We start from the raw sequence: 25,832 nt of genomic DNA, 5'->3' as shown, positions 1-25,832 counted from the left end.
TGCAAGCCCAGGGGCGGCTTGTATGTCTGATTTAGGAATGAAAGCTTTACTCTGAGGCTTGGGCAGCCAGACATGGAACGTTGTAAACAGGAGAGATGCACAAGAGGCAATACAAGCAAAGTAAAAAGGACTCTGGGGGGCCTGCAGAAACGCCCTGCAGTACCAATGCACTGATTTTCCAACTTCTGCGAACCTAATCATCTGCTGGGGAGGCCGTTACAAGGCGGTTGCTGGGCCCACTCTAGGAATGAGACCGGGTCACACTCCCTGGAGGTGGGCTAGAAAGCTGCAATTTTACTGGGGTCCTGCCAAGCTGGCTCACAGACCCGGCTTGGAGAAGGCACTGTCTGAGGAAGGCTGCATCCAGGGTACATCAGTAATGACCAGAAATTTTGCTCCAGGTGGCCCCACTGTGTCACCAGAAGACCCACCAACAGGGTCCACCCCTGGCCCTGGCAGGGGAGTGTGTCTCCAGCAAAGGACCAGGAGTGGTTTCATGGCATACACACTAGGTGTTGCTTAGGGAAGACAAAAACCCAGGGCCAGCATCTTACTGTAACATTTTTCATCATGCATAAATGGCAATGTCTTAGCCAATGTGATCCTGCAAATAGATGTTGCCTACACACCGAGGAGGGCTTCTATGTCTGCTAGTGAAACCAAGACCCCTTAAGTGGAGGGTCCGGTAGGTCACAGCAGTGCTTCATGCCTTCTGAAACCACATCCCTCACCAGCAGTGTTGGCTTGGGCCACAGGGCCCAGCCTGGTCATCATGAAGGTCTTCAACGCTCATTCTTTGAGGACACGTGGGTGGACTCTGGGGCCCCCGTGGTGGGGCATCCTCTCATCTTCTGAGTGTTGGGAGGAGCCTTGGCCAGAAATGGACCCCTCTGCCTGCAGGTGGGAGACCTCGTACAAGGGGAGACCCTGCTGGGCCGGACCATTCCCACCCCACAAGTCAGAGAGCCTTGTTTCTCCCTACATTCTCCAGGAGAAGCCCCCGAGGAGCTCTTCTAATGGTAGGATGGAACACAGGGCACGTGCAAGCAGGCTTTCCTCCAACTCTCGGTCAGTGGACCAACTATCAATCCACGTCCCTAATCAAACATTCAGAGGCAATCCAGGTTTTAGTCACTGCCTGTTTTTATTTGAAATTCTTGATTTAGAATTATTTTCAAGGAATAAAAGAGGTTAAAGTAATTAGATTTACATGTCAAAAGATCTCACATTATAAAAAGTAAAGATCTGAGACCAAATTAATATTAATAAAAAGTAAAGACAGGCCAGCAGAAACTTGGATAACTTAATACATTAAAACTGGGAGTAGGGGGTAGGAAAGGAGAAAGAGGAACGTACCTTTAGCTTTTATTTATTCTAATATTCATCTTTGAGCTTCCCCATGAAGTTGTTTTACTGTAGAACAAGCTAAGGGGCCAGTTATTTCCAAATGAAATCAAAATATAAGTAGAAATGCTTCAGGTTTTCCTTCTGAATGGTTCTTTTGAAAAAAATCAATACATAAAATAAAAATAGAAACACCTTTCCTCAAATACTTAAATTGCAGCCAGGGTAATGGGATAACCACTCTTTATAGAGCACATATCTATTTAAACCCCTTTTTTTCTAAGCCAAAGGCAACATCTAAGCTATAGACCTGGAAAAAGAAAGGATAAATGAAAAAAGAGAGAACACCACAGGTTAGAGCAATTTAATCCCCTCTACCAGTTTTTATCAGGAATTAGGGAACTCTGCGTCCGTTGAGGCAGTGGGAGCGCACCCAGGGCTGAAAGTGAGAGATGGCAAAGAAGAAACCTCAGAGACAGCTTTCTCTTTTCCCAATTCAAGCACACAACTGTGAAGTCCTGCTGTTCCACATCCAGGTCAAACTCAGTAATTCTCAGGAACTCTAAATAAACCTAAAGTGACACAGCATCCTCTGTGATAGTCTCATCTCCGTCACAGCCAGTAACTAAAAGCCATTATGTTGCAATTGATTATTTTATTTTCCAATCAGCCAACAGTCCCAACTTATGGCTTTCTTCCCTTTTTACGCAACGACTGTCCTTCTCCAGAGAAAGCGATGAATCTGCCTCCAGCTTCATCCTAGGTGTGAAGATAAAATACTATTTTCAGAAACCCCTTGGAGGTTTATAAAAAATGCTTTATTCTGGTGACTCATGACCATCCACCCACTTTCCTTACTTCCACATTATTCATAATGTCTTTGAAATATGAATACAAATCATTATCTATTGAATTGAAAACAAAACCACAGAATCACAACTTTGTGTCTACCACAGCTTTTATTCTCAGATTGAATGTATATCCTTTTGCAGAAGCATCACATTTGCAAAGTAAAAAATATAAAATACACCCCAAAAAGAAAAATCACCTATAACTCTACCACCCCAAAAATACATTTCCAGTCACTTTTCTGTATATGCTTCTACAAACTATTTTTGTACTTAATTCCCAAGTCTCAGGTCAATGAATTTCTTACCTAGTACACTCTAAAGGCTACAGAGAATTCCATCACGTGGGAGAGGCAATTTTTCTACCATTGGAGGTTACTTCCAAGTTTGTAGTATTTTAAATTGCTGTGGTGAGCAGATTAATACCTTTGCACACAGCTCTGATTTTTCCTAGAAGTTGAATTCCTTGGTAAAAGGATGCACATATTTTTAAGGCTTTTAATATATAGTGACTAACCAGCCCTCAGACACATTCTACCAAGCTATTGTCCCACCAGCAGAAAGTAGGCTTGTTTTTTCTGAGCCCTCAAAAACAGCAGGTATCTTTTCACATGCTTGTATTGCTAGTCAGTCAGAGGTGTTCTCTACAGAAAGGAAGATTCTGGGCTCCCCAGCAGCTGGTGTACCTCCAGCGGGGCCTGCACATGGTTTCATGAAGGCGACCATCCGGTCTTCCTTTCCTGCAGAGTCTTCCACTTGTCCTGCTGTCAGTAACTGTGCCTGGCTCCTCTCTTCTGCATACCTTCAATCACAGCAGGTCTCCTGCTGATCTCATCTGTTTGAGGAAGTGGCATCTTCTGGGGCCTTCAGGCTGCCCTGCCTTGACTGGCCAGCCTCCTGGGGCTGCACATTGCTGTGGGGACTCCCTGTTTCCTGGATCTAAGGCCTTCTTACTTTTACCTTATTCCATCATCTCAGTGGGGTACATCCTCCAGGAGCTTCCTGAGAAAGGGTGCATGAGGAGTATCTTTTTGTGAGCTCCTAGGTGACTGAAAATACCTTTTTTCTACTCTCACCTGTTTCATTGATAGGTCAGTTGTTGTTAGTTTGCTAGGGCTGCCATAACAAAATACCACAGCCTGGGCGGCTTAAACAACAGAGATTTACTTTCTCACAGTTCTGGAGGCTAGAACTCCCAGATCAAGGTGTCGGCAGGTTTGGTTGCTCTGAGGCCTCTCTCCATGGCTTACAGATGTTTTCATTCACTGTGCTCGATGCTCAGTGGGCCCTTCTGATCTGCAAACTCGTGCCCTTCACTTTGGAGCAATTATTTCCCTGATGGTTTCTGCCCCTTTGGTTTCTCTAAACTCTTTTCAGAACTCTTAGGATTTGGACGTTGGCAGTGGAAACTTTCTGACTGTGGTCTTCACCCTGGGGGAAGCTGGCTAGGATCTTCCCTGGGGCTCGCCAGACTGTCCAGAGAAAGCTCCTCCAACTGCAACGAGCCAGCCTGGCTGCCGGTGCCTGGGAGCCAAGCAGGAAAGAACACCAAGGGTGGTGATATTCAGGATGCAAATTGTCACTCTTTCCTTTTCTTAATTCAGTCCTGCTATCCACTGTGCCGATGGCCCCCAGCTAGGAACCTTCTGTGATGCCCTTTCCAGAAGAAGAGCCTCCAGCCTTCCCCTGGGGTAGGCGAGGAGCAACCCAGTGGGGCAAGGGGAGGGGGTGCTGTGGTTCTCACTGCTTTGTGACAGACATTCCGTCTTTAGCCCCCATTTCCAGAGGGGCCCTTAGAGAGCTCAACCATCTAAACCAAGCTGCCTCTTGACTTTCCCTATAGCAGGCTCAGGATGTAGCTTTCCATGGTCTATTATGTCAGTTACCAATTGTCCTTCTGCTCTGGGGCTTCCAAAGTTCTGTTGCAGTTGCCTCGTCTCCTCCTCACTGTCTTTATGACCTTATTACCTTGTACCACAGCTTTAGTGTGGTTTCAGGATGGAGCAGAGCTAAATAAGCATGTGCCTTTAATCTCACCTTCATACATTTCTTATTAAATATTTATTTATAGATAAAACAGCTCCAGATGTGCCTGCCAGCGTCGCCCTCCCTTTCATACAGTCAGGTCGCAAGTCAGCTTGGAGGATGCCCCCTACTGAGCACTTTAGGCCCAAGTCAGCAAGCCCTGGCCTGTGAATGGCAAAGGCCTGGATGGGACCTCAAGGAGGACTTGGAAGGTGAGGTCTGATCAGGTACCACATTTGCTCCTCTGAGCCTGTAAAGTTCCCAACACTGTGTCAACTTGAGGAACATTAAGACCAGGAGGGGCTGTGATTGGGGGTGGGGTGTGCAGACAGTGCAGTGGTCTCTGTCCCTAACTACCCCAAAGGTAGAGGGGGTTCAGTGGTCAGGAGGGGCCGATGACAGCCCCACAGCTAGGAACCGGCCAGTGACTGGACCCATTTAGCAGCCCATCCTGAACAGGCTCATAGCACATCTGCCCTCTGCCCTCCCCCTACATCCCCAAGAGACCAAGCCTTTGAGAAAAGGAACCAGGAAAGTGGTGGGTCTGAAGTGCTGGTGTTCTAGAAATACAGGCACACACAGCACAGCTGCTGAGTGGGGTGGGCGATCTGCAGCAGGGTGTGCTGGGTTTCTGAGTCAGCTTCCAGCACCTGGACGAAGTGCCTACTAGGCAGAACCTCCCCTCTGCCAACACCTCCTGCCCCCAGCTGCAGCCTTCCCTTCTTGTCACAGAGCAACTCCCAGGCTGAGAGAGGCCGCTCTCCTCAGGTCTCAGTGGAGGCCACTTCTGGAGTGTGCTGGCACGGAGGCAGCCAAGCCGTGGTCAGGAGCTCTGCCCCTGGGCCCTGGGTGCCTTGACCTCCATGCACCTTCACGCTCACATCTGTAAAAATGCAATCACAGCAGCCACCTCACAGCACTGTCCCAGGGGCTAAACAGTTACGTAGAAAGCACTCAGCATGGGGCCTGGCACCTGGCAAGGGCTCTGCGAGCCAGTATCATGCTGATCACTATTGCCAGGTGATGCCAGAAACACCCTTACTCAGAATGGAAAGAATTCCCCCAGTCATCACTAGCAGATGATACTTCTCATTACCCACGAAATATACTCACCTCCTCAACCTTTTTGACCAGTGGACGTGAATTTCTGATGAAAGTGATCTTACCAAGTTTAAATTCATAATTGGGAATGCCTCTGTAAAGAAGAGAGAGGAGGAAAAATGTTAGTTCCAGGAAAAAGGGACTAAAATTCATTTTTGACACTCAAGAGGAAGGCAAGTAGAAGACAAGTGTCCTCTTGGCGACTCTCACTCTGAGGTGCGTGGCTGTGCCCAACCCTGTCCTTGGGCCAGCCATCTGGTGCTTCCCAGCCTCCCTGCAGGAGGGATCCAGAAGGCAACTAGGGCGGGGTCTGCAGACTTGAGGCCTCATCTGTGGTGAGGGGTCACCTGTGGTAAGGCTTGGGGGGCCCTCACCATCTCTGTCCTCCAGCCTCACGGATCACCCTGGAAGAGCTCCACTCACACTAAACTCATTTCACTCCTGAAGAGTCTGGGTAAAAACCCCCTTTCCACCATTCTCCTTCTGCTCTAACACACAGCAGACAGGTGATATATCTCATCCTGCCACCACTGTGATGGCCACCAGAGCAGGGAATCTGCTCCAAGTGTCCCTGGACCAAACAACAGAAACACATCTAAGTGAGGCAGCTCCTGTCTCTTCTTTGAGGAAAGTTGAGATAATGTGACTTATCAATTATTTGAAGCCACAAAACAGGAAAATAGGCAGATTACTAAACAGGAATCAGAAAGGTTTTAAGGAAGTGAGAGATCTGATCAGGTGCCACTTGGGGGCAGTGGAGGCTGAACTGGAGGCACAGAAGGAGGCTGGACAGCCATGTCCTGGGGAGAGGCTTTGTGGATGAGGGGAAAGGCATCGAGATACTTCCCCTGGGAAACACGAACCCACGACATGCTCCAGCCCAAGGAGAGCAGGCGGGGGACGTTCATCCACCTGCCAGCCTCTCTGATCTAGGCTTTGTCTCCAGAGCTGAAGTAACGCTGCCCCACCCCAGGTACAGACCCTCCTTGGATGATGACAAAGCATTGGGTGGGAGCAAAGCCAGGGCAGACCCACCTTTTAATGTCTCCGGGCTTGATTGGGGAGGGACTGGGCTCTACACCTTTCTTCTTCCCATCCAGTCTATTCCCGGAGCCGGAGAAGGCCTAGACAGGCAAGCAAGAGAGTGTGTGTGCGCAGAGCTCCGAGAAGAAGAGCGAACACAGAGGTGCCCTTTGGTCAGAGACTGCTGCAGAGATGTGTGCGGCGGCACCGCCCAGACCTCCTCAGGACTGAAGCCCTTACTCCTAGCCCGAGTGTGGACAGCTGACAGCTCTTTGCCCAACCCCTCAGGGGACTGCTGTGAACTGAAAGGAGACTCCTGACCCAAGAACAGTCGTCCCCCCAGGGGCAGCCAGCAGCCAAGGATGGGTTGAAAGGTCTGGCCCAGGCCTCTGCAGGGCCATCCAGCTCAGGCCCGTGGGTGGGCTGAGACCTCCACTGAGACTGCCTCGCAGCTCAGCTTTGCCTCCTCTGCTGCCTCCCAGTGCCCAGTGCCAGCACACTAGCCACCTCTACCTGTTTCCCAGGGAGGGCAGCAGTGCTGGAGGGGCATGTTGCAACTTACTTTCAAACAGTGCAGGCAAAGAAAAAGAGGACATGTTCTTAGAGATAAAGCAAGTGTGGTCACATTTGGTGAATCTAAGCGAAGAGTGTATGTTCTGTCTGTTGTACTATTTTAACTTTTTGGTGGGCTAGAAATTCTTTAAAAGAAGAAGAAAAAATTGGGGCTGCCTTACAGAGTTGTTGGGAGGATTCAAGTGGATGCAAAAGGGTTTGGTCACTGAGAAAGTGCCAGATACACGTGTGCACGGACACCCAGAGGCCCAATGCCTGCCGAGGTCCCCGGAGTGTTACAGAGCACGGCTGGAAGGAGCAGATGGTATGCCGGGAGCAGAGAAAATCAAACGTGTGGCCTGGTACTTACACGGAAGCCCAGCTCTCCAGCATAGCCGCTGTGGTCAGCTTCGCCTTCCTGACGGGGACAGAAAAACAGGAGATGAGCTACAGAAAAACAGGGACACCTTAGCTTTTCCCTTGGGCCTCTCATTGCTACTGCTGTCCCTGCACCCCAACAGCTGGGTGTCCCCTGGGAGCAGGGCTGGAAGAGAAGCAGGGAACATGGCCACGTCGACACCAGCAGAGGCCAAACACGGGCCGGCTGTCAAACACTCCTAGGACACACTCCCAAAGAACCACTGTTCCAGAGGGCAGAGCATGCTGGGGCTGGGGCGGGACGCTGGGGAAATGACTTACAGTTGACTCCTCGTGCTGGACTTGTCTTTCAGGCTCTTTGTAGCCCAAGGGAGCATCAAAGTCCACCTGTGTTCCCAAGATGAAAATAAAATTTCAGACATGGCCACATTAGGCTTCCTTAGCTTTTCTGCTTTTAATTGAGACAAAGTAGGTTCACATGCAGTATAAGACATGATACAGAAAGATGCCTTGTGCACTTTGCCCATTTCCCCAATGGCCACATTTTACAAAATTACAGTACAGTGTGTTATGTCACCTCCAGAATATCGACATCCACACGATCTAGCCCTTATTCAGATCTCCCCAGTTTTACACATACTTGCTTCTGTGTGTCCATGTTAAGCTCTCACAATTTTATCACCAATGTAGGCCATCATATCCACTCCCACAGTGCAGATACTGCATAGCTCCCACATCACAGGAGCCCCTTGTGTTGTCCTTTTATAACCACACGCACCTCCCTCCCAGCCCTCTCCATCCCTCACTCCTGGCAACCACTACTCGTCCTCCATTTCTCATGTTTTATCATTTCAAGAATATTATAGAAATGGAACCAGACAGCGTGTACCTTTTGGGATTGGCCGTTTTTGCTCAGCACCCTTCCCTGGAGATCCCCCAGGCTGTTGTGTGTACCCAAAGTTCCTTCCTACTCAGGAGTTGACTAGGCTTCCTTAGCTTCCAAGAATATTCACTCCTCCGTAGGTCTGAGATGCTGGTGGGTTTAGCCATTTCAGAACTGGCGGCTACTCTGCCACCCCCACTGGCCCCAAGATGAATCACAAGGTCAGCAGCCCCCTCACAATGTTCTGGCAGCATCTTCCTCCTCTTACAGCCAAATAGTCCCAGGGGCTGAGTGCCACCCTCCTGGGGCATTGGCCTGCAGGGGCCACTGACTACCCATCTTGCCCCGGCCCAAGGGCACTGTAAGCAGCAAAGCCACTCACATTCATGTCACACTCGATGATGGACACGGCCTTGTCAGGCTTGGTCTCCATTACCCGAAGTTCATAGATCTGTGGGAAGAACATAGAACAGTCGGATGGTTTTGTGGCAGCACTGGGGGCTGTCACCATTCATGTTACTGCAGCTCCCTACCTGGCTCCTGCAGACACATCATTCACCTCCACAACACCTTCCCCCAGCCGCACCTCTTGCTGCAACAGTGGGTGTGGGCTGCTGTGGGTGTGGGCTGCTTTGACGCCCATCACTCAACAGAGGCTGTTCCCCACAAGTGGTTGAAATCAGACAAGGTGGTTACACATCAAATTGCCAAAGATACTCACAACCTTTAACCCAGAAAGTTCACTTCTAGGAATTTATTCTAAGTAAATAATTAGCTAAATACCCAAAGAGAAAATTCTAAGAATGCCCACTCCAACATTGCTAATAACAGTGTATACCGAAAATGCCTATCAATAGAGTGAGTAAATGAATGATATTTATTCATATATACATAAAGTATAGTCACCAGTGGAATACTATGCAGCCAACAGGAAAAGAAGTTAAAAAACCAGTCCTGGGGCCGGCCCCATGGCCTACTGGTTAAGTTTGGCGCGCACTGCTTCGGCAGCCTGGGTTCGGTTCCCAGGCGCAGACCACTCGTCAGTGGACATACTGTGGCAGCGACCCACATACAAAATAGAGAAAGATTTGCACAGATGTTAGCTCAGGGCGAATCTTCCTTAGCACAAAAGAAAAACAACCACTCTGTTGCTATGTCTAGGATCGCATGTATGTAAAAAACGTATATAAAAACATCCAAAAGGATAAGAATTAAAAGTGGCAGAATCTACTTTTTCCTGTGTCGTTTAGGTTCTTTCTTTTTACTTAGAGTATGTCTCGCTTTTATAATGAACAGTCTGGATAGTCTCACCATTAAAAAAAACCCTAAACATGAGAGGGAGGGTCACCAAAGTAAAGTGAGAAGGCTCAATGTGCTCAGTCTATTTTTTAAGTTTCCTCATTATTTAATAGAAGATAAATAGAAATGAATGTGTATGTCACTGTGTGGCGGTACCACAAGTTCTCCACTCAACATCTGGATTGTCTCCTTTGGTTTTGCTATCACTAACAATGCCGCTGTGAACATTCAGATATATACATGTCTCTGGGGGCACATGTTCATGTTTCTCTACAGAGTGTTTTCAAACTGTGGATCTCAGTAATTAGTGAGTCATAAAACCAACTGCATTGCAACCAGAACTAGAAGAGAAAAATATTGGAAGACAGTATGTTGTATGTAGTAAGGATAAATACTTTTGTGACATTTTTGTTTTAGGTTTAAGTATTGTCATGCTGTATCTAAAAATGTAATTTTAAACTATTTTTAAACATTCCACATGTATGTAGAGTTTTTAGTTATTTTTATTAACTTTATTGAATTGTAAATAGAGAGCACTTTACTTCTGAACAACTCTCTAGACTTAACTCTTTTCTAGTATTTTTGATGTCATCTTTTAAGCCTCATATATTAAATATTATTACTGCTTTATGTGGTAATGTTTACCATGACTTACTTCATATTTGCCAGTTTATCTGTTTACCATTCCTTTTGGAACCCTAGTCTTCCCTTCTAGGATAATGCTTTTTCCTCAAGTACATGCTTTTGAAGTTCCACTGGTAAATAAACTCTCTCAGATTTCGTTTATCTGAAAACATTTTGATTTTGCCCTCATTCTTTTTTTTGGTAAGGAAGATCAGCCCTGAGCTAACTAACATTCATGCCAATCCTCCTCTTTTTGCTGAGGAAGACCAGCCCTGAGCTAACATCTATTGCCAATCCGCCTCCTTTTTTTTCCCTTTTTCTCCCCAAAGCCCCAGTAGATAGTTGTATGTCAGTCATAGTTGCACATCCTTCTAGTTGCTGTAAGGATGTGGGACGCCACCTCAGCATGGCCAGACAAGCAGTGAGTCGGTGCGTGCCCGGGATCTGAACCGGGGCCACCAGCAGAGGAGTGCGCATACTTAATCGCTAAGCCACGGGGCCCGCCCTGCCCTCCTTCTTTAAAGAAGGTTTAGTGACAGTTACTTTCTCTCAACCTCTGAAGATATTCTGCTATATGGGCCGTAACGGTTGCTACTCAAAGGCCTCCTATGTGCTGTTCTTCCACAAGTAGCATGTTTTCCCTCTGCTTCCCTCTCCATATCTGGTATTTGGTGTCTGTAACTTATCCTGTTTGATGTACATTACACTTCCTGTAACTACGGGCTGACGGCCAGTTCTAAAGCAACCTCACTTGTTCTCTCTCCACCATTCCGCCACTCTTCCATTCTCTCCTGCTTGGATGTCGCTGAGTATGTTTGACTTTCTCAGGATCTCCGGGACCTCACTCTCTCATATGCTCCCTTGCCTTGCTTCTCTGTGCAGAACTCGAAGTCACTTCTCCAGATTTAACTTTCATTTCATTAATTCTTTGTCAGCTGTTGTTTAACACTTTGGTTTTCAAATCCTCCCTTTTTTTTGATAGTCTTTTGTTGCTTGCTAAATTTCATGATTCCGTTTTTTAATTTCTCTGAACACGTTATACATAATCATTTTATATTTGCGCCTGAAAATTCCAACACTGATTTCCTGAAGGGTCTGAATATGCTTTTGTTGCCCCTGCTTTAGGTGTCTGGTGGTTTTATTACGAGTTCCTGTTTGCTTGTGCAATCTATAGCAATCTCGAGGGCTTAACTAAACTGGGGGTGCTTTTCCCAGAGAGAATTTGAGTTCCCTCTCCTGGGATGAGGACAACATCCACCTCTGGGTCTATTTTGGCCCCTTGAAGAGTTCCACTTTAATGTGGAAGTCTGCGATTCAGACCTCCCACCATAGCACTGATAAAGCCATTTGCCCTCAGGTCAACCCTACTGCGTGATTCTTGAAAACTTCCTATATTTCTTGTGAGTCCAACAATGCATTAGTAATCTGGGTTTTATACTGACTTAATGGAGTTTTATCAGAAGGGCCCTTTGGTGTATCTAGTCTTCCACACTTCCAAAACTGGACATCCAAACATGCGTTTCAATCCTGTCTACTCTATGTAACTTACCCTCCCTTCTAGTGTAAAATATCAATGTTATCTTTATCATCAATTTGAGTTATATTTAGCATTACTATCTTAACATTAAGAACAATAACATTAAGTCTTCCTGTAATTAATTATAAAAGCTTAAAGTATTCAGTTTAAGTAGACAATACCTGGGCCGGCCCCGTGGCTTAGCGGTTAGGTGCGCGTGCTCTGCTACTGGCGGCCCGGGTTCAGATCCCGGGCACGCACCGACACACCGCTTCTCTAGCCATGCTGAGGCGGCGTCCCACATACAGCAACTAGAAGGATGTGCAACTATGACATACAACTATCTACTGGGGCTTTGGGGGGCGGGGGGGGAAAAGGAGGAGGATTGGCAATGGATGTTAGCTCAGAGCCAGTCTTCCTCAGCAAAAAGAGGAGGAATGGCATGGATGTTAGCTCAGGGCTGATCTTCCTCACAAAAAAAAAAAAAAAATTAAAAAAAAAAATAAGTAGACAATACCTAAAATGTTCCCCACAAAGCTAAAGGCAAAAAGATTATTTCTTAGTTTATGAAAACATAGAAAGTGTGATTCAAAACCCACAAAACTGAAAAATAAGTGTTCTCAGTATCAGATGCCTCGAATAGAAGGAAACAGAAAACACACTGGATCCCTGCATTGACACTGAGGGAGCAACTGGCTTCCTGATCCTGGAGGGAGGGACAGGCTGAACCTCAGGCTCGTGCTCACGGCTGTGAGGGCCCCAGACCTGGAGGGGACAAGAGAGTGTCTGAAGGAGTCAAGAGCTGGCCTCAGGGAAAGCCAAGCTGGGGATATGGTCACTCCTGAGCACCAGGAGGTCTGCCCTGGCAGCAGCTCTGTAAGGGTCAATCGTCCATGGTCACAATGGACGAGGGTCACCCACATCGCTGCACTCCACGCCTGTGGAGGGATGGGCTATCAGCAGGTTCACCAGCTATTACATCTTCCCTCAGACATGTTGCCACAGATAATAGGGAAGTGGATGCCATCTTGAATTTTGTGGGAACTCATCTGTCAACTATGCATGAAATGAATGAGAAAGGGAGGACCAGACATGGTATTCCACTTTACAGCTCAATTGTCTAGACCCAGACACCACGGAATCAGGGATGAACGTAAGAGGTGTTCAGACCTGAAAGCCTTGTGTCAAGAAAAGGTCAAAAGCAGAGTTGCTAAGGGAAAACCAAAACTCAAGACAACAGAGGGAAGGGGACGTGCACTCTCATGAGAAGGAGAGGTGACCTCAGGTGGCACTGTCCCCAGGTGGACCCAGGCTTTGCTTCCCGGGTGTCCCACAGCACTTGGAGTGCACTGCAGGGCCAGCTCCGAGAGGGCCTATCTGCTTCCAAGGGAGGGAATCACATGACAAGGACCCACGCTGCCTCATTTCTGTGTTCCCACAGCCCAACAAAGGGCTCAGCTCAGATCATAGGTGCAATGAAGACCTTTCTAACTGAGGAGACTGGTAGCCGCGACCATGGTCCACAGAGGTACGATGAATAAGTACAACAACGTTAAGCTTATTCACTCGTAAATGCGATCAATTAGTTCTTGAAACAGAGTTGCTGAATGATTAGTACAGGGCTCTAAATATGAATCCATAAAGATTTAAAAAAGCGAACAGTAGGCAGCAATTAATTGACAAAAGCCAGGCATACCCTGCTTAAAAAGAACCCCATTCAAACACCAGAATGGCATTGCAGGTGGTTCATTAGGCGTGACCTACGTCAAGCTGGGCTCCAGGCCCTACTGGCCCTGTGGCCGAGACACCCACCTTCTCATTGTAGTTAATGGCAATCACATCCCCGGTGGTCAGACAGGCAAAGTTTCTCAATGCATTTTCTAATCTGCAGACACATGCTGTCAAGGCAATATGGCAAGATGGATACCTTGGATCTGAACCAAGTTTCCGAGAGGGGTTTAGATGGTCACTGTCACAGACAAAGTGTACTGGACAGAAGCATACCAGACTGGTACTAAAACCCACAGCTTTGATACCGTGGGACACTACTCAGCAATAAGGAACCAGCTCCTCATAGATAATAACGTGGATGAAGCTCACACTCTGCTAAGGGAAAGAATCAGCCATAGAGTGATAAGATCCCATTCATATGGAACCCTGAGAAAGACAGCTCTCTCAGGGTAGGAAGCCGCCAGGAGGTTGCTGGGACCAAAGGCTGGGCAAGGACAGGCAGGGAAGGCCACAGAGGACCTTTCTTGGGAGATGGAAACGTCTAGTTACACGGGTGTACACATTTGTCAAACTCACCAGAGTGTGCATTTTGTATGTTAATTATACCTCAACGAGTTGATTTAAAAAATCCTATGGGAGCACAGAAGAAAAAAAGATTGAATGAATCAGATAGGTCCCCTCAAAAATTCCTCTAACTCAAAGATGTCTTCATTTACACTTTCATTGTTTCTGTCTTTTGGGCAGTACCCCAACTTTAGGGATATGATCCAAAATAAAAATTAAAAAGGAAAAAATAAACTGTAAGCCCTTTATCTATAATAGCAAATAATAATAAATTCTTAAAAACTGAATAACCCAAATGCCCAAACAAGGGAATAATGCCTAATCACACAGAATATTTTTAATCACATCATCCTGATCGATTTACAGAATTGTTTTCAATGTAAAAGTGGAACATAAAATATGGCTCCAGAATCCGCCACTATGACATGGCACATCTGGGTGAGGATCTCTGAGTCTGACCGAGGGATCTGTCTGTCTTCCCCTCTGTTGGTGAAAGAGCCTTCCAGCTTTGTGCAAAGGGTCTTCTGTGGCACACTGTCTTCGCCCCCTGGCAAGAAATGCCATGCTGCAGGGGCGCCCTTCCCTTGACTCCTCCCAGTGACCCCTGAGACGTCAGACCCAGCCCACTCAGCCTCGGAGGGCAGAGTTGCTCCTGCATCACTGCCCTGCATGCCCCTGACTTCCTCTGCTCTCCGCTAAGACTGCCTTTACCCAGACTGTCAGCCAGACCAGGGAACACCGGGTTGCCTCTCAGTTGATGAAAGTGACACCCCTTCTGCAGGCACTAACAAGTTAACTACACCAACTTGACACGCTCGTCCACAGACATGGTCAGAGGAGGACTCAACACAGCTCACCTGCGTCCAGGACACAGCCAGCAGGTGGCGAGGGTGGAGGCAGTTTTTTTAAAACTGTTTACCTATCTGTTATTCCATCGTTTCTTTCAAGCATGCATTTTTTAAAAATAAATAAGTAGTGGAGTGACCACTCTATAACATGATCTCAATAAGCCAAACTGGGGTTTCCACGCTAGAGATCTCGATCATAGTCCATATACAGCATGCCCCTCGCCCGTACCAGTCAGTCCTTAAATTATAAACACACATGTCTGGCTTAAGCTCAGAGGAGGACACACCAAAAAAAAAAATCACTAGAACCTCAAACCTTTGCTTTCCTCTTGCTGAGAGACAGAAAATATACTAAGTCAATGCTCCCTACTGGTTTGGAGTGAAAAGCCCTAAGCCCAGGTAAAAGGTGAGGTTGAGTGGTGAATTCATGGCTGAGCTGGAGCACCAGGGGCCCACGAGGGGCTGGGAGCTGAGGCAGACTAGCCGGCCCCTCTCCCACCAGAATACACTGGGCTTTGTCCCAGGTGTCACAGTCTACCTGAAGAAAGGGTTCTACTTTGCCCTCCAGAGCACACAGCACGCTTGTCCAGACCCAGGTCCAGGAGCCATGGCAGATGTGCTGGCTGAATGCCATTATTCTCAAAATCACAACTTTAATCACAAACAAATATGTGTGGTCGCCAAAGCAGCCATGTGCTCAACAAAGCACTCACTGTTCACCGACCGCCAGCACCCTCTCCTTTGTCCAGGAGAACACTTCTTATTTCAAAAGGATACACTGCTTTGGGGTTGGTGATGTCCAGGAAGTCAGGGCTCTGAGGCTGGAATTTGGAGTACGTGGCCACTTGAAGGTTGACACTCTCCACCTGAACCAGGCCCCCTTCTTCCAACAGCAAATTCTGCATCATCTAAAGGAAGAAGGCTACATGAAACTCCTGGAAATGAAGTGGCCAGCATGAGCACCACTGACCGGTACACCAAGCAGGCCAAAGTCGGATATCCAGATGGGCTCTTGCTTGTGTCCCCAAAAGAGCAGCCTGAGATGAGGACTTGGCGACAGGTTGTCTAATTATAGTTTGATGTCAGGAAGGAGGAAAAAGCAAGTGAGCAAATGAGACAAGCACGTGGAAGGAAGAAGGCCAATAAGGGGTGCTACCGAGGCTGTCGCAGCTGACATGTGGCATCTCTGCTGGCCTCTGAGAAAGGATCTACTGGGAGAGTGGGGGGTGCAGCATTGCCCACTGGCTCCAGGCCTCCTAGGGGCTGAGTGTTTCCCCAGGGAAGCTCACCCAACAGGCTTTCGAGCTGTCCTGCACCCAACTTACAAGGCCCTGGGGCAATCAGGGCCGCACTTGAGGGAGGATGACAACAGTACAAGGTGGACTGACCGCACATGGAACGGCCGAGGTCGCAGGGTGGTAGCAAGGCCCCAGAGATGTCTGCTACAGGGGTTATATAAAACCCACACAGACACCCCTACGCCTCTATTAAACCACCTGCAAGGTGGACACCCACTGAGGAACGAGATGGAGAGATAAGAACAAAGGGCCAGGAGTACCTGCTGTGCAGGGAGCCGGGACCCTGCAGCAAGGCCGAGACTCGGGGGTCCGAGGCAAGGAGGTTGCGGCAGAAATGAGAAACTCTGCGTGTCCTAGAATGGTTTTTTGCTTTTCTTATTTTAAACCTTCTTAATGGGAAGTTCAAACATACAAAAGTAGAGAGAACCACATGGGTGAGCCTCCACACACCCACCCCCAGCTTCAACAGTAATCAGGTCACGGCTGACCTCGTCTAATCTATCACTGCCCCACTCCCTGGTCCCATCCCACATTGGGCTGCCCTGGAGTGGATCCCAGGCATCACATCCTTTCAAGAAGGCTGCACCCAAGAAGGTGAAGGGAATGCTTCATCTAGGGTGGCACCATTGGACAGGGCTGCTGCTCACAGAGGCTTGACAGCAGTGGTTAGGAGGTGCCTCGAACAGCTGAGGGACGAGGTGCAGGTGCAGGGATGAGGGAGGGAGTCCAGAGCCAAGGCGAGCAGAGGCCATGAGTGAGGCTGGAGGGTGAGCAGGGTCCTGTGGATGAGCCTGCAGAGGCCCCAACACACTCGTGTTGAAGGGTGCTTGCCAGGCTGGGAATGACAGAAATGGAGGAGTGGACGTTCCACCAAATGTCACAGGCAGGCCCAATAGGATGAAGAAGCAATGAACTTGGTAACTAAGAGGTTTGGTGACCTTGGAGAGTGATGCTTTCATAGGAAGTGCTCTAAGGGTTGGAAGTCAGCCTGCTGCAGGCCAAGTTCACAGTCCCTTAGGGTCTTCTTGGGAAATCTGTCAGTGAAGGGAAGGAGCATAACCGATGGCTGGAGGAAGGACACAGCCACAGGCAGCTCGAGGAGGAAAAGGTAAGAGCTCAGGTCACCTGCCTGTGGTTGAACAGCAGATTCAGACAGGACTTGGGGAGAGAAATGGGTAAGAGCCCAAGGGTAGTGAGGAGGCTTGCTCCAGACCTGGCCCACCCCATGTATGCACAGGCCCCTGGAGGGCAGTGGGCACGATGGAGCACACAAAGCATGAGAAGCACATGGCACCATGCAGCCACGTGCTCACAGTGGCCCTGGGCAGGGATCTTGGTCTACGTCAGCAGACGAGGCCCCAGGAGCTCCAGGTGGGATGGAGTCTGCCAATCAGCCAACAGAATGCACCTGCTTGCATCCCCACTGGGGGTCAGGAGACCTTCACACCAGCTCTGTGGCAGCTGCTGGGAAACCCCAGGCAACCACCTACGCTTGCCAAGAGCTGGAAGACCAGCCCAAGAAGAGGTGGGCAGGCAGCTCCGTGCTACCAAAAGAGGCTTCCCAGGGGATGTGTGATGCTTCTCGGCAAAACGGATTCAATGAGTTTTCTGGTCCAAAGTGGTCTGAGAGCCTGGACAAGGGGCCACCCAAACTCCAAGTCTGTGTGTTGGACAGAGAATCTTTGAGGTCAAGTGTATCCCAGTATCACTACCTCCTCTTTCACCTTTACAGATGGGCCATGGAGGGGCCTCTGTGGATCCAGAGTGGCCCTGGGAATTCATCACTGCTCTACACTTCAGCCACCCACAGCGCTCTACTGGATGAGCAGAACAGGCCTTGCACCCGTGAGGGGCACCGTCAGACATACAGGACAATGAGGCATTGAGCAGCAAGCGCTGGGGAGGGCAAGTGAGCAGAGAAGTGAGTTGGGTCTGGGCTTTGAGGTGTGAGTAAGAGCTCCCCGCAGGACGAGACTGGGAAATAGCACAGGAGAGGCCGGGCCATAGGTGTGAGGGAGTCAGGGCTCCTGTGGGGAGACGTGGCCCGTCCTTGCACCCGGGAAGGACCAGGCTCCAAAGAAAGCCTGAGTGCAAAAGAGGGGCTTCGCTTCCAAGGCAATGAAGTGGAATGCTTTGGGAAGACTCAGTTACAGGCAAGTATCTAAACACACACAGGTTGTGATAGAACTGGAGGAGAAACTACTAAAAATGGGGAGAAAATGTATAAAAATCTAAAATTCTGAACTCAGACCATTTCAAAAATACTCCTGTTTCATTATTTGTAAAAAAGCCTGACTCGTGAGATCACAGTTAAACAGCATGGCTGTGGTTTCTAGGCTACCAATCGAGCAACAGTGGAAGTAAAGGCCACCCCCAGCACCTGGCACACTGCTCTGAATCCCTTCCCTCTAGCCCCGTCACTGTCCCGGGGGCAGGACTCGTGCACATGCTGAGGGTGTCCCTGCCTATGAGGCCCCAACCCCAAGACAGGCCCACAGACTCTCCAGAGACGGAGCGGCCCCACTCACCCAGTGTGGGAGGTAGCAGATGCCCTCGTCAGCCACAAACTCCAACACACCGCAGTGCGTCATGCGGTCCGAGTTCTTGTTGGTCAGTTTGAACAGCATGGGGTAGGTAATGTTGAGTCGGCCTAAAAAGGAGAGGCTATGAGGCACGGCTTCTGCCAGGGAGAGAAACCATTCCCCCAACGTCCTCCCCTGGAAAGCAGTCTCCTGGGGTGCCTACCGTGGCCCCATGCAGCCTCGCCCCCCAGAGCAGGCTCTTGGATTCGTGTGGTACTTAGTCCCTGGGTGTCTGCCCACCCACCACACCCCATGCTCCTTGCGAGAGCACAGCACTTGGCCTGGAGGAGCTCAGGAATGTTCAGTGAGTCAGGAACACAGCATCAGCTCATTCTTCTGATTTTCTGAAATCCCAATTTTAAAAAATGCATGTTCACTCATTTATTTGCAAATAATTTAAGTGCCAACCATGTGCTGGACAAAACCCGTCTTCAAAAGTTTCTAGTTAGAAAGGCAAGAAAGAAAACAGGTGCACTCCAATATTGTGGTGCTGAGGGAAGGGCAGGGGGGCATCCTGTAGGATGTCCTCCAGGCAAGTCATAAGCCACAGGCAGCAGGCCAGGGAAGGAATTCCAGGGAGAGAAAGCTGCCTGAGCAAAGGCATGGAGGGAAGAGAAGCCCAGCCAGTTTGGGGCTGGCTGGCAATTAGGTGAGACAGGGGCATGGGGATAGGGTGTGGGAGTGGTCAGGAGGGGAGGGAGGCTGGGCGGGACACAGCAGTGTGGGCTCTCAGCGAGTCATGACACGGTACATCCCCTCACTCTAGTGGTCCCTGAGGTGAGACCAGATGGAGGGCCAGAGGCAGGCAAACAGGACTGCTGATATACTGACTCAGAAGTGCAGGGGCACAGAAAGGAGGGGCTGACGACATGAAGCAGAACCCAGGAGAGTCTGGGACCTGGGAGAAGAGTCTGGGATGGACTGACATAGTGATGGTGTTTGCCACGTGCCAGGCCCTTGCTTAGTCTTCCTGAAACTGTGAGGTATGTACATTATCCCTTTTATCTACAGGGAAGTAAGACATGCAGGTTTCACAACATGCCCAGGATCACACAGCCCAGGAGTGGCGACACCAGGATTCAACCCAGACTGCCAGCCCGGATCTGGGGCTTAACTGCTGAGGCCCACTTTAGCCTGTTGTTTGGGCAAACATGGCAATAGAAGTTCCATTCAGCAGCAGGAGGTATGGCAGACTCCATTTGGGATCTCCCTAAAAATTCTGGTGAAGGAGATGGAGTAACGAGCTTGGGCAGGAAGTCACTGACGGGGAAGAAGAGCTACCGGAAGTGGTGCCTCACCATGGCAGCAGCAGTGGGCAAGGGTGTTGCCCCCATCACCCAAGGTGACTTGGATGCTGGCAGTACAGTGGCCAAGGGCCCAGAGGCCAGGCCCTTTGTCACCAGGGCACCTCCCAGCTGTAGAGCCGTGGAGCTAAACAGCAGTCGCTCAGGGTAAACTGGATCAGACTCCAGCCAAGGGTCCGAGAGTCTTCCCATTGGAAGAGACCCCTGTCTTCCACAGTCTGGTGGTTTTCCAACTGTATTTTGTGATTTAGAAAAGTGCCTTGGGGCTCCTGAGCCCTCTGCACTCCCTCACCTCCTCCAACCCGAGCAGAAACCCTTGTTATAAATTAGAACTCCCTATTTCATTCGGATGAAGTTTCTTCCACAACTTCAAAGGTTTGAACAACACTGATCTAAGCCCCACTCTCCCAATCCCTGAGTCCCTTCTCAGACACCTGTGCCAAGGGTCATAACTGGTGCTTAGCTCCTATGTCAGCTCAATCAGAAAAGCAGGCTCTCTGGGGCCTTGTTCCCTCCCCTGTGCTGACAGGAGCCTGCCTGAGGGCTGTGAACCCCACAGCTCTAACCACCCTCTGGCTGGGCTGAGGCCAGAATTAAAGGCCTACTCTTCCACTGCTGGCATCAGTTAAGCCCTGGGGGCTAAAGGCCACCTCCTGCCTTCTAACTGGTGTCACATGGGCTTGGGCTGTTTATGCACACACCATAGGTCACCAACTAGGAGGAAGTACACCTGCCACACAGGTGCTGTGTGCATCCCCATTTATTGAGGACACTGCAGTTTAGAGAGGCCAAGTCAGTAGTCTAAAGTCAGGCTGGGCAAGGTACAAAGCCTGAGCTGGAGTGACATCAGAACTGGGGCCTTTCCCCACTGTGCTGCCCCACATGCCCCTGACACCAAGTGTGGACCCGCCAGGGGCCTCCACGTCTCCTGCCTCAGACGGGAGGAATTCACACCAGAAATATCACTGAATCTCAAAAGGCAATGACTGCGCCTGTGGTGGCGGTTTTCCGAGTCCAGGTGGAGTGGGGCTGGGGGCGTGAGGTCTTCATGTTGCTCTCAGGGGATGAGGGGTGGGGAAAGAGAGGAAAAGCATGGCCACCCTCATAACCCATGGGCCTTTCTCACTCCTGGTAAGAAGCAGAACCCAGCAAGAGGAGCAGCTTCTGGGGCAGAAGGGAATAGCTCAGTTTTTGACATGCTGTGGATGCAAGGGGAAAGAGGGGGTTAGAAATTTAGGCCAGAGCTGAGGAAAGATATCTGGGGAGGAGATGAGAACCCTGACTTGAAGCACCCTCTTTGGAGCTGACCACTATCTTTTAGGAGAAAACCTAGTGAGCCCAGCCCACTGCATCAGCTGCCCCAGCACTGTGGAAAGCAAGCACTGGGGCTCATACCTTCCTTTAGTCCCGTGGGGATCCAAGACCAGGTGTATGTATGTGTGTGTGTGTCAGGGGAGTGGAACCCCCTTCATAGAGGAGACATCTGAAGGTGAGTACTCACTGGCCCCCGGCCTGGACAGCTGGCTACCACCAGCCACCACCTCACTGGGCCATCTGTGGCCCCAGCTCTCCCAGCCCAGAATGCACCCACCAGGGATGATTCCCAACCAGATGTGACGAAGGTTGCCTGTGTCTGGACATACTGAGGAGCCTGTGCCAAATTCCTGGCATCCGTATTTACATTATCTCAGTTCTCAAGTCACGTGGAAAATACTTACTGAGTTGATCTAAGGCTGAAGGCGGCATAATTACTGTGGAAAGAACACATAAGAAATATAAAGAAAATGAAAATAAAATGGACAGAATAAAAGCCAAAATGCAGTTTCTGTTATATCTAAAGAAAGTATTAAGCGATCCTTGTAGGGTAGCCAGAATTTCCTAATGATCTTTCATAAAGAATTTACTTGCTAGAATTTACTTTGAGGAACCTAATGGCTACTAGCCATAAATCTAATCATAATTAGGATTCCCCCCACCCCCACCAGCAGGCCTGAGGCAAGCAACATTTTCACTGTAACTAGCTCTGGTTATACATGCAAAATAAGGACTGTTGAGGACTATAAGCACTGCAGGCTGAGGGCAGGAAAGGTTACTATTCAAAATAAAAACAAGCACATACTCTTCCCTCCTTTCTCCACATCTGACCTGTCATTAGGCCCCGCAAGCATGGACACGGAGAAGCAGCGGTACTGTGTGGAGAAGCGGTTCTGGAAGACCCGGGGAATCGGGTGGTCAAACATGTTGAAAGAAAACTAGGAGGAGCAAAGAAATGCCGGAGTTAGAACAGAACAAAGGTACATTTCTTCTCGTCAAAGCCCAAACAGGTCAGGGTAGTTAATGCCGCTAAACATCATCAAAGAACAAGATGCCCCCAAATCCTGATCGACCAGAGCAGTTTGCCTGAACACCTCCCAGCAGCACAGTGAATCTCAAATCTCTCTGTTCTACACATTCTTCCATGCCAAGTCTCATCTCTCCGATTTAGTCTCCACTGTTTTCAGATGGTGTGAACATACTAAAATATAAAACTAGCCACATCAAGCCTGTCCTTAATCTCTTTCAGCCCCCAAACACCACAGGATCCAAGCCAGACCTTGCACCCACCTCAGGGACCGGTTACTGATGGCCCCAAAATCTCCTACACCTGCCACGTCCCCACCAGGCTGGTTCCTCCACCTGGAACACTTTTCCTCTTCTCATTAATTTAAAAAACCTCTATTTATTGAGTGCCCACTATCTGCCAGGCTCTGACTTAAGCACTCGGGAAACATCACTCTAGTGATGTCTGCTCACCAACAAAACAGGTACAATCTCTGCCCTGGTGGAGCCAACATTCAAGATGAGAGAAACAAGCAAAAGAAAATGCCTGCATGTCTGGCAGTGATGAAAGCTCTGAGGACAAGAGAGGTAAGGGACAGAGACCTCCTGGGAATGCTATTTTATATGGGTGGTCAGGAAGGGACTCTGCAGAGACCTGAATGCCAGGAAAGGGAGCCAGGCAGAAAGCAGGGAATGGCATTCCAGGCAGCAGCAAGAGCAGGCGCCCAGTGTTTGCACCCCTTCCCGTTCTCCTGGCTTCATGACCACCCTTTCCTTGCTCCAGGAACCTTCCCTGCTCTGCCCAAGGTCTGGGCTGGTGCCCCTCCATTGTGCTCTCATGTGCTACACTGTGGTACTCCCTCCTGTTAATAAGTAAAGCCAAGATGTGGTGTCATCAAAAAGGTAAGATCCCAGCTCTTAAATTGTGGATTACAATGAGGCTTAGAAAACACGTTACACAGCAATCTGGGGTCTTCTCAAAGTACTGCAATTACCTTGATGTTTAAAAAAAAGAATACAAAATTGCACAATAGGGTATATATCCAAAAGAACTGAAAGCAGGCTCTTGAAGAGATATTTGTAGACTCATGTTCACAGCAGCACCATTTACAATAGCCAAGAGGTGGAACAACCTAAGTGTCCATTGAAGCATGAATGGATAAACAAATTGTGGTATATCCATACAATGGAATATTGTTCAGCTTGAAAAATGAAGGAAATCCTGTCACATGCTACATGGAGGATGAACCTTGAGGACATTATGCTAAGTGAAATAAGCCAGCTACAAAAAGACAAATACTATATGATTCCACTTATATGAGGTCCCTAGAGTCATCAAATTCATAGAGACAGAAAGTAGAATGTTGTTGCCAGGGGCTGGGGGAGGGGAAGTGGGAAATTGTTGTTAGATGAGAAAGTTCTGGAGATCCATTACACAGCAATATGAATAAAATTAATACTACTGAACTGTATATTTAAAAATGTTTCAGATGATAAATTTATGCCATGTGTTTTTTACCATAAGTTAAAAAAAACCCTCACAATAGACAAATATTTCTTGACTTGATTCCAAATATAAATGAAGTAGAGAGCAAGCCATCTACTGACAAGGTAGTTTCCTGGCAATTCCAAAATTAGTAAGCTGAATCAGCTATCTTTCTAATATGCAAATACAGCATGCTCCTGATTAAAATCTCAAATGGCTCTTCACTCCCTGGAGCTCCAGCATAGCAGTTTTCAAACCTTTCCCTCTCTTTTTTTAAACAGCATAACTCTGTTCAACAAAATCTTGGCCAGAAGCAGGACAAATGAAACAGGATTTCCAGATGAAAGAAGGGAGAGAAGCAGGCACCTGCCTGAGCCCTGTCACTACACTAACTCATGTAAGCCATTTCTTCTCTTTACAACAGGACAGAGTAAAATACACACAAAGTACTTAATATCCCTAACAATCTGCCTTCAATCTACCCATGAACCTGACCTTCTGCCCCTCTCTGCTGCTCCCAACCCCAAGTTCTACTTCCCTTTACACCCCCAATGCCTAGCATATTACCCAGACCTATCAGGTATTCAATGTCCATTAAGTGCATGGACTTGAGAATAGAAACGTGATTCAACACTGACATACCTGGGATAAAATCTAATAATCATTCCTTGTTTTTATGAAAATAAACAGCTGACACTGAGGCAATGCTGTACAATGGTAATGAGCCTGAGCTTTGCAGCCAAACAGACTTGGCTTCAAATTTCCACTCCTCACTTTTGTGACCTCAAGTAAACTATCTACCTCTTTAAACCTTAGTTTTCTCATGGTTAAAATAATGATCACCCATGCCTCCAAGCGCTTCATAAGGATTAAACGGGATGAGTTGTAATGAGCAACTGTAGGTGTTAAAAAAAAAAGCTGCGTAATGGAAAAAGGGCCAGTAAATATTAGCTACTACTGTTATCTTTACTGAATCGCTTAAATAGCCGAAAGCATCATCACACTCGAGGCATGACCAAGAAGTACTGGGCTCGAGGAACTGGGGTAAGGGGATGACCCCGCGCATTCTCACTGGGAGCCCCTGATTCTGCTCCTCGCCCCCACAACCTTCCAATTAATTTGGTGTTTACGGAAACATGCTACGTGTCTAGCACTTGCAACTAGAAGCTTCCTTTTTCCCCTCAAGAAGTTCAAGTCCAACTGAGGAAATGCGAACCATGCTCCGCACAAGCGGAGAGAGCCGAGGCCGTTAGCAGTGAAGGGTTCGGCTCCTGCCCGAGGCGCCCCGGACGGGCAGACGGGCCGGGCTCCGGCCAGGGTGACTCGACATCTCCGTAGCCGTCACGTCCGCCCCGCCGGGCCCCGGCCTCGGCCCTCAACCCCAGCTCCCGGCCGCAGCCCCAGCTCCGGGCCCCTGCCTGGCCGCGCTTACCATGATGGACACCTCTGCCTCGCTGCCGCCGCTTCGCCCAGGGAACGTAACGATGGCAGCCCGCCGACCGCTCTCCTCACAGCCGCCGCCGCCTCCTCGGCTCCGACCGCGGGGAGGCTCACCGGAAGTACCGGACCTGAGACCCGGGGGGAGGCGCCGAGGGCAGGGGTCGGCTGCAAAAGAGAAAAAGCCAGGCAGAGGCGCTAGGGTCTAAAATTTCCCCGGAAAAAGCACTAAAATACCCTTTCCTAAAGTGTGCTCCACTCTCGAGTAATTTTTATAATTACTTTAAATTACATTTTGATAGTACTCCCCTCTAGAGGAGTTTAGTGGGGCCCATTCTCCTTACTGACTACACTACCCAGAATGCATGTAGACCTTCCGGCCTTTGCCGCAGCCATCCAGGACTCGGGCGGAAATAAGCTACACATCCTCCTTCAAACTAGACCGAGAGCCTAGTGACATCGTAAACTGACGCCCCCGTTCGATGTATAAATTAATTTAATTCATGACGAAAATGTTTCTTTTTCTTGGAGCTCCCAGTGGGAGGCTATAGGCTTCTCTTCCCAAAGTAAAGATGTCCACCGAGCGTCGGGTTTCTGGGTAAACGGGAGTCAGAGGTGAAGTGGACAGGCCTGTTTGCGTCCCGCCTGTTGATGACGCTTTTTTCGGTCA

General features: G+C 48.9%; 1 protein-coding gene across 1 annotated transcript; it reads right to left on the bottom strand.

Moving 5' to 3' along the window:
- Positions 1-1,121: 1,121 nt before the first annotated feature.
- Positions 1,122-25,281, bottom strand: UFD1 (ubiquitin recognition factor in ER associated degradation 1). The gene is made up of 12 exons (XM_004442351.3): positions 25,158-25,281; positions 22,040-22,172; positions 21,639-21,671; positions 18,563-18,684; positions 15,514-15,644; positions 13,406-13,478; positions 8,537-8,605; positions 7,593-7,658; positions 7,264-7,311; positions 6,354-6,442; positions 5,331-5,412; positions 1,122-2,103 (listed from the first exon to the last, which is right to left on the bottom strand). Exons 1-12 carry the CDS (start codon positions 25,158-25,160, stop codon positions 2,029-2,031), a joined length of 924 nt encoding a protein of 307 aa, XP_004442408.1. The 5' UTR covers positions 25,161-25,281; the 3' UTR covers positions 1,122-2,028.
- Between the last annotated feature and the right edge of the window lie 551 nt (positions 25,282-25,832).

This window comes from Ceratotherium simum, chromosome 35 (genome assembly GCF_057802395.1).
Source record: "Ceratotherium simum simum isolate JZ-2026a chromosome 35, ASM5780239v1, whole genome shotgun sequence".
Classification (NCBI taxonomy): Eukaryota; Metazoa; Chordata; class Mammalia; order Perissodactyla; family Rhinocerotidae; genus Ceratotherium; species Ceratotherium simum.
Note: the sequence above shows the minus strand (reverse complement) of the source record. Positions and strands in the feature narration are given on the sequence as shown.

What these genes read in the sequence shown, in the direction of transcription:
- UFD1 (XM_004442351.3), bottom strand. An exon ending in TTCAGCCTTAGATCAACTCA is followed by an intron (nt 18,685 to 21,638) that starts GTAAGTATTTTC and finishes TCTCCTTTTTAG; the next exon opens with GCCGACTCAACATTACCTAC. An exon ending in TGGTCAAAAAGGTTGAGGAG is followed by an intron (nt 2,104 to 5,330) that starts GTGAGTATATTT and finishes CTTCACACCTAG; the next exon opens with GATGAAGCTGGAGGCAGATT.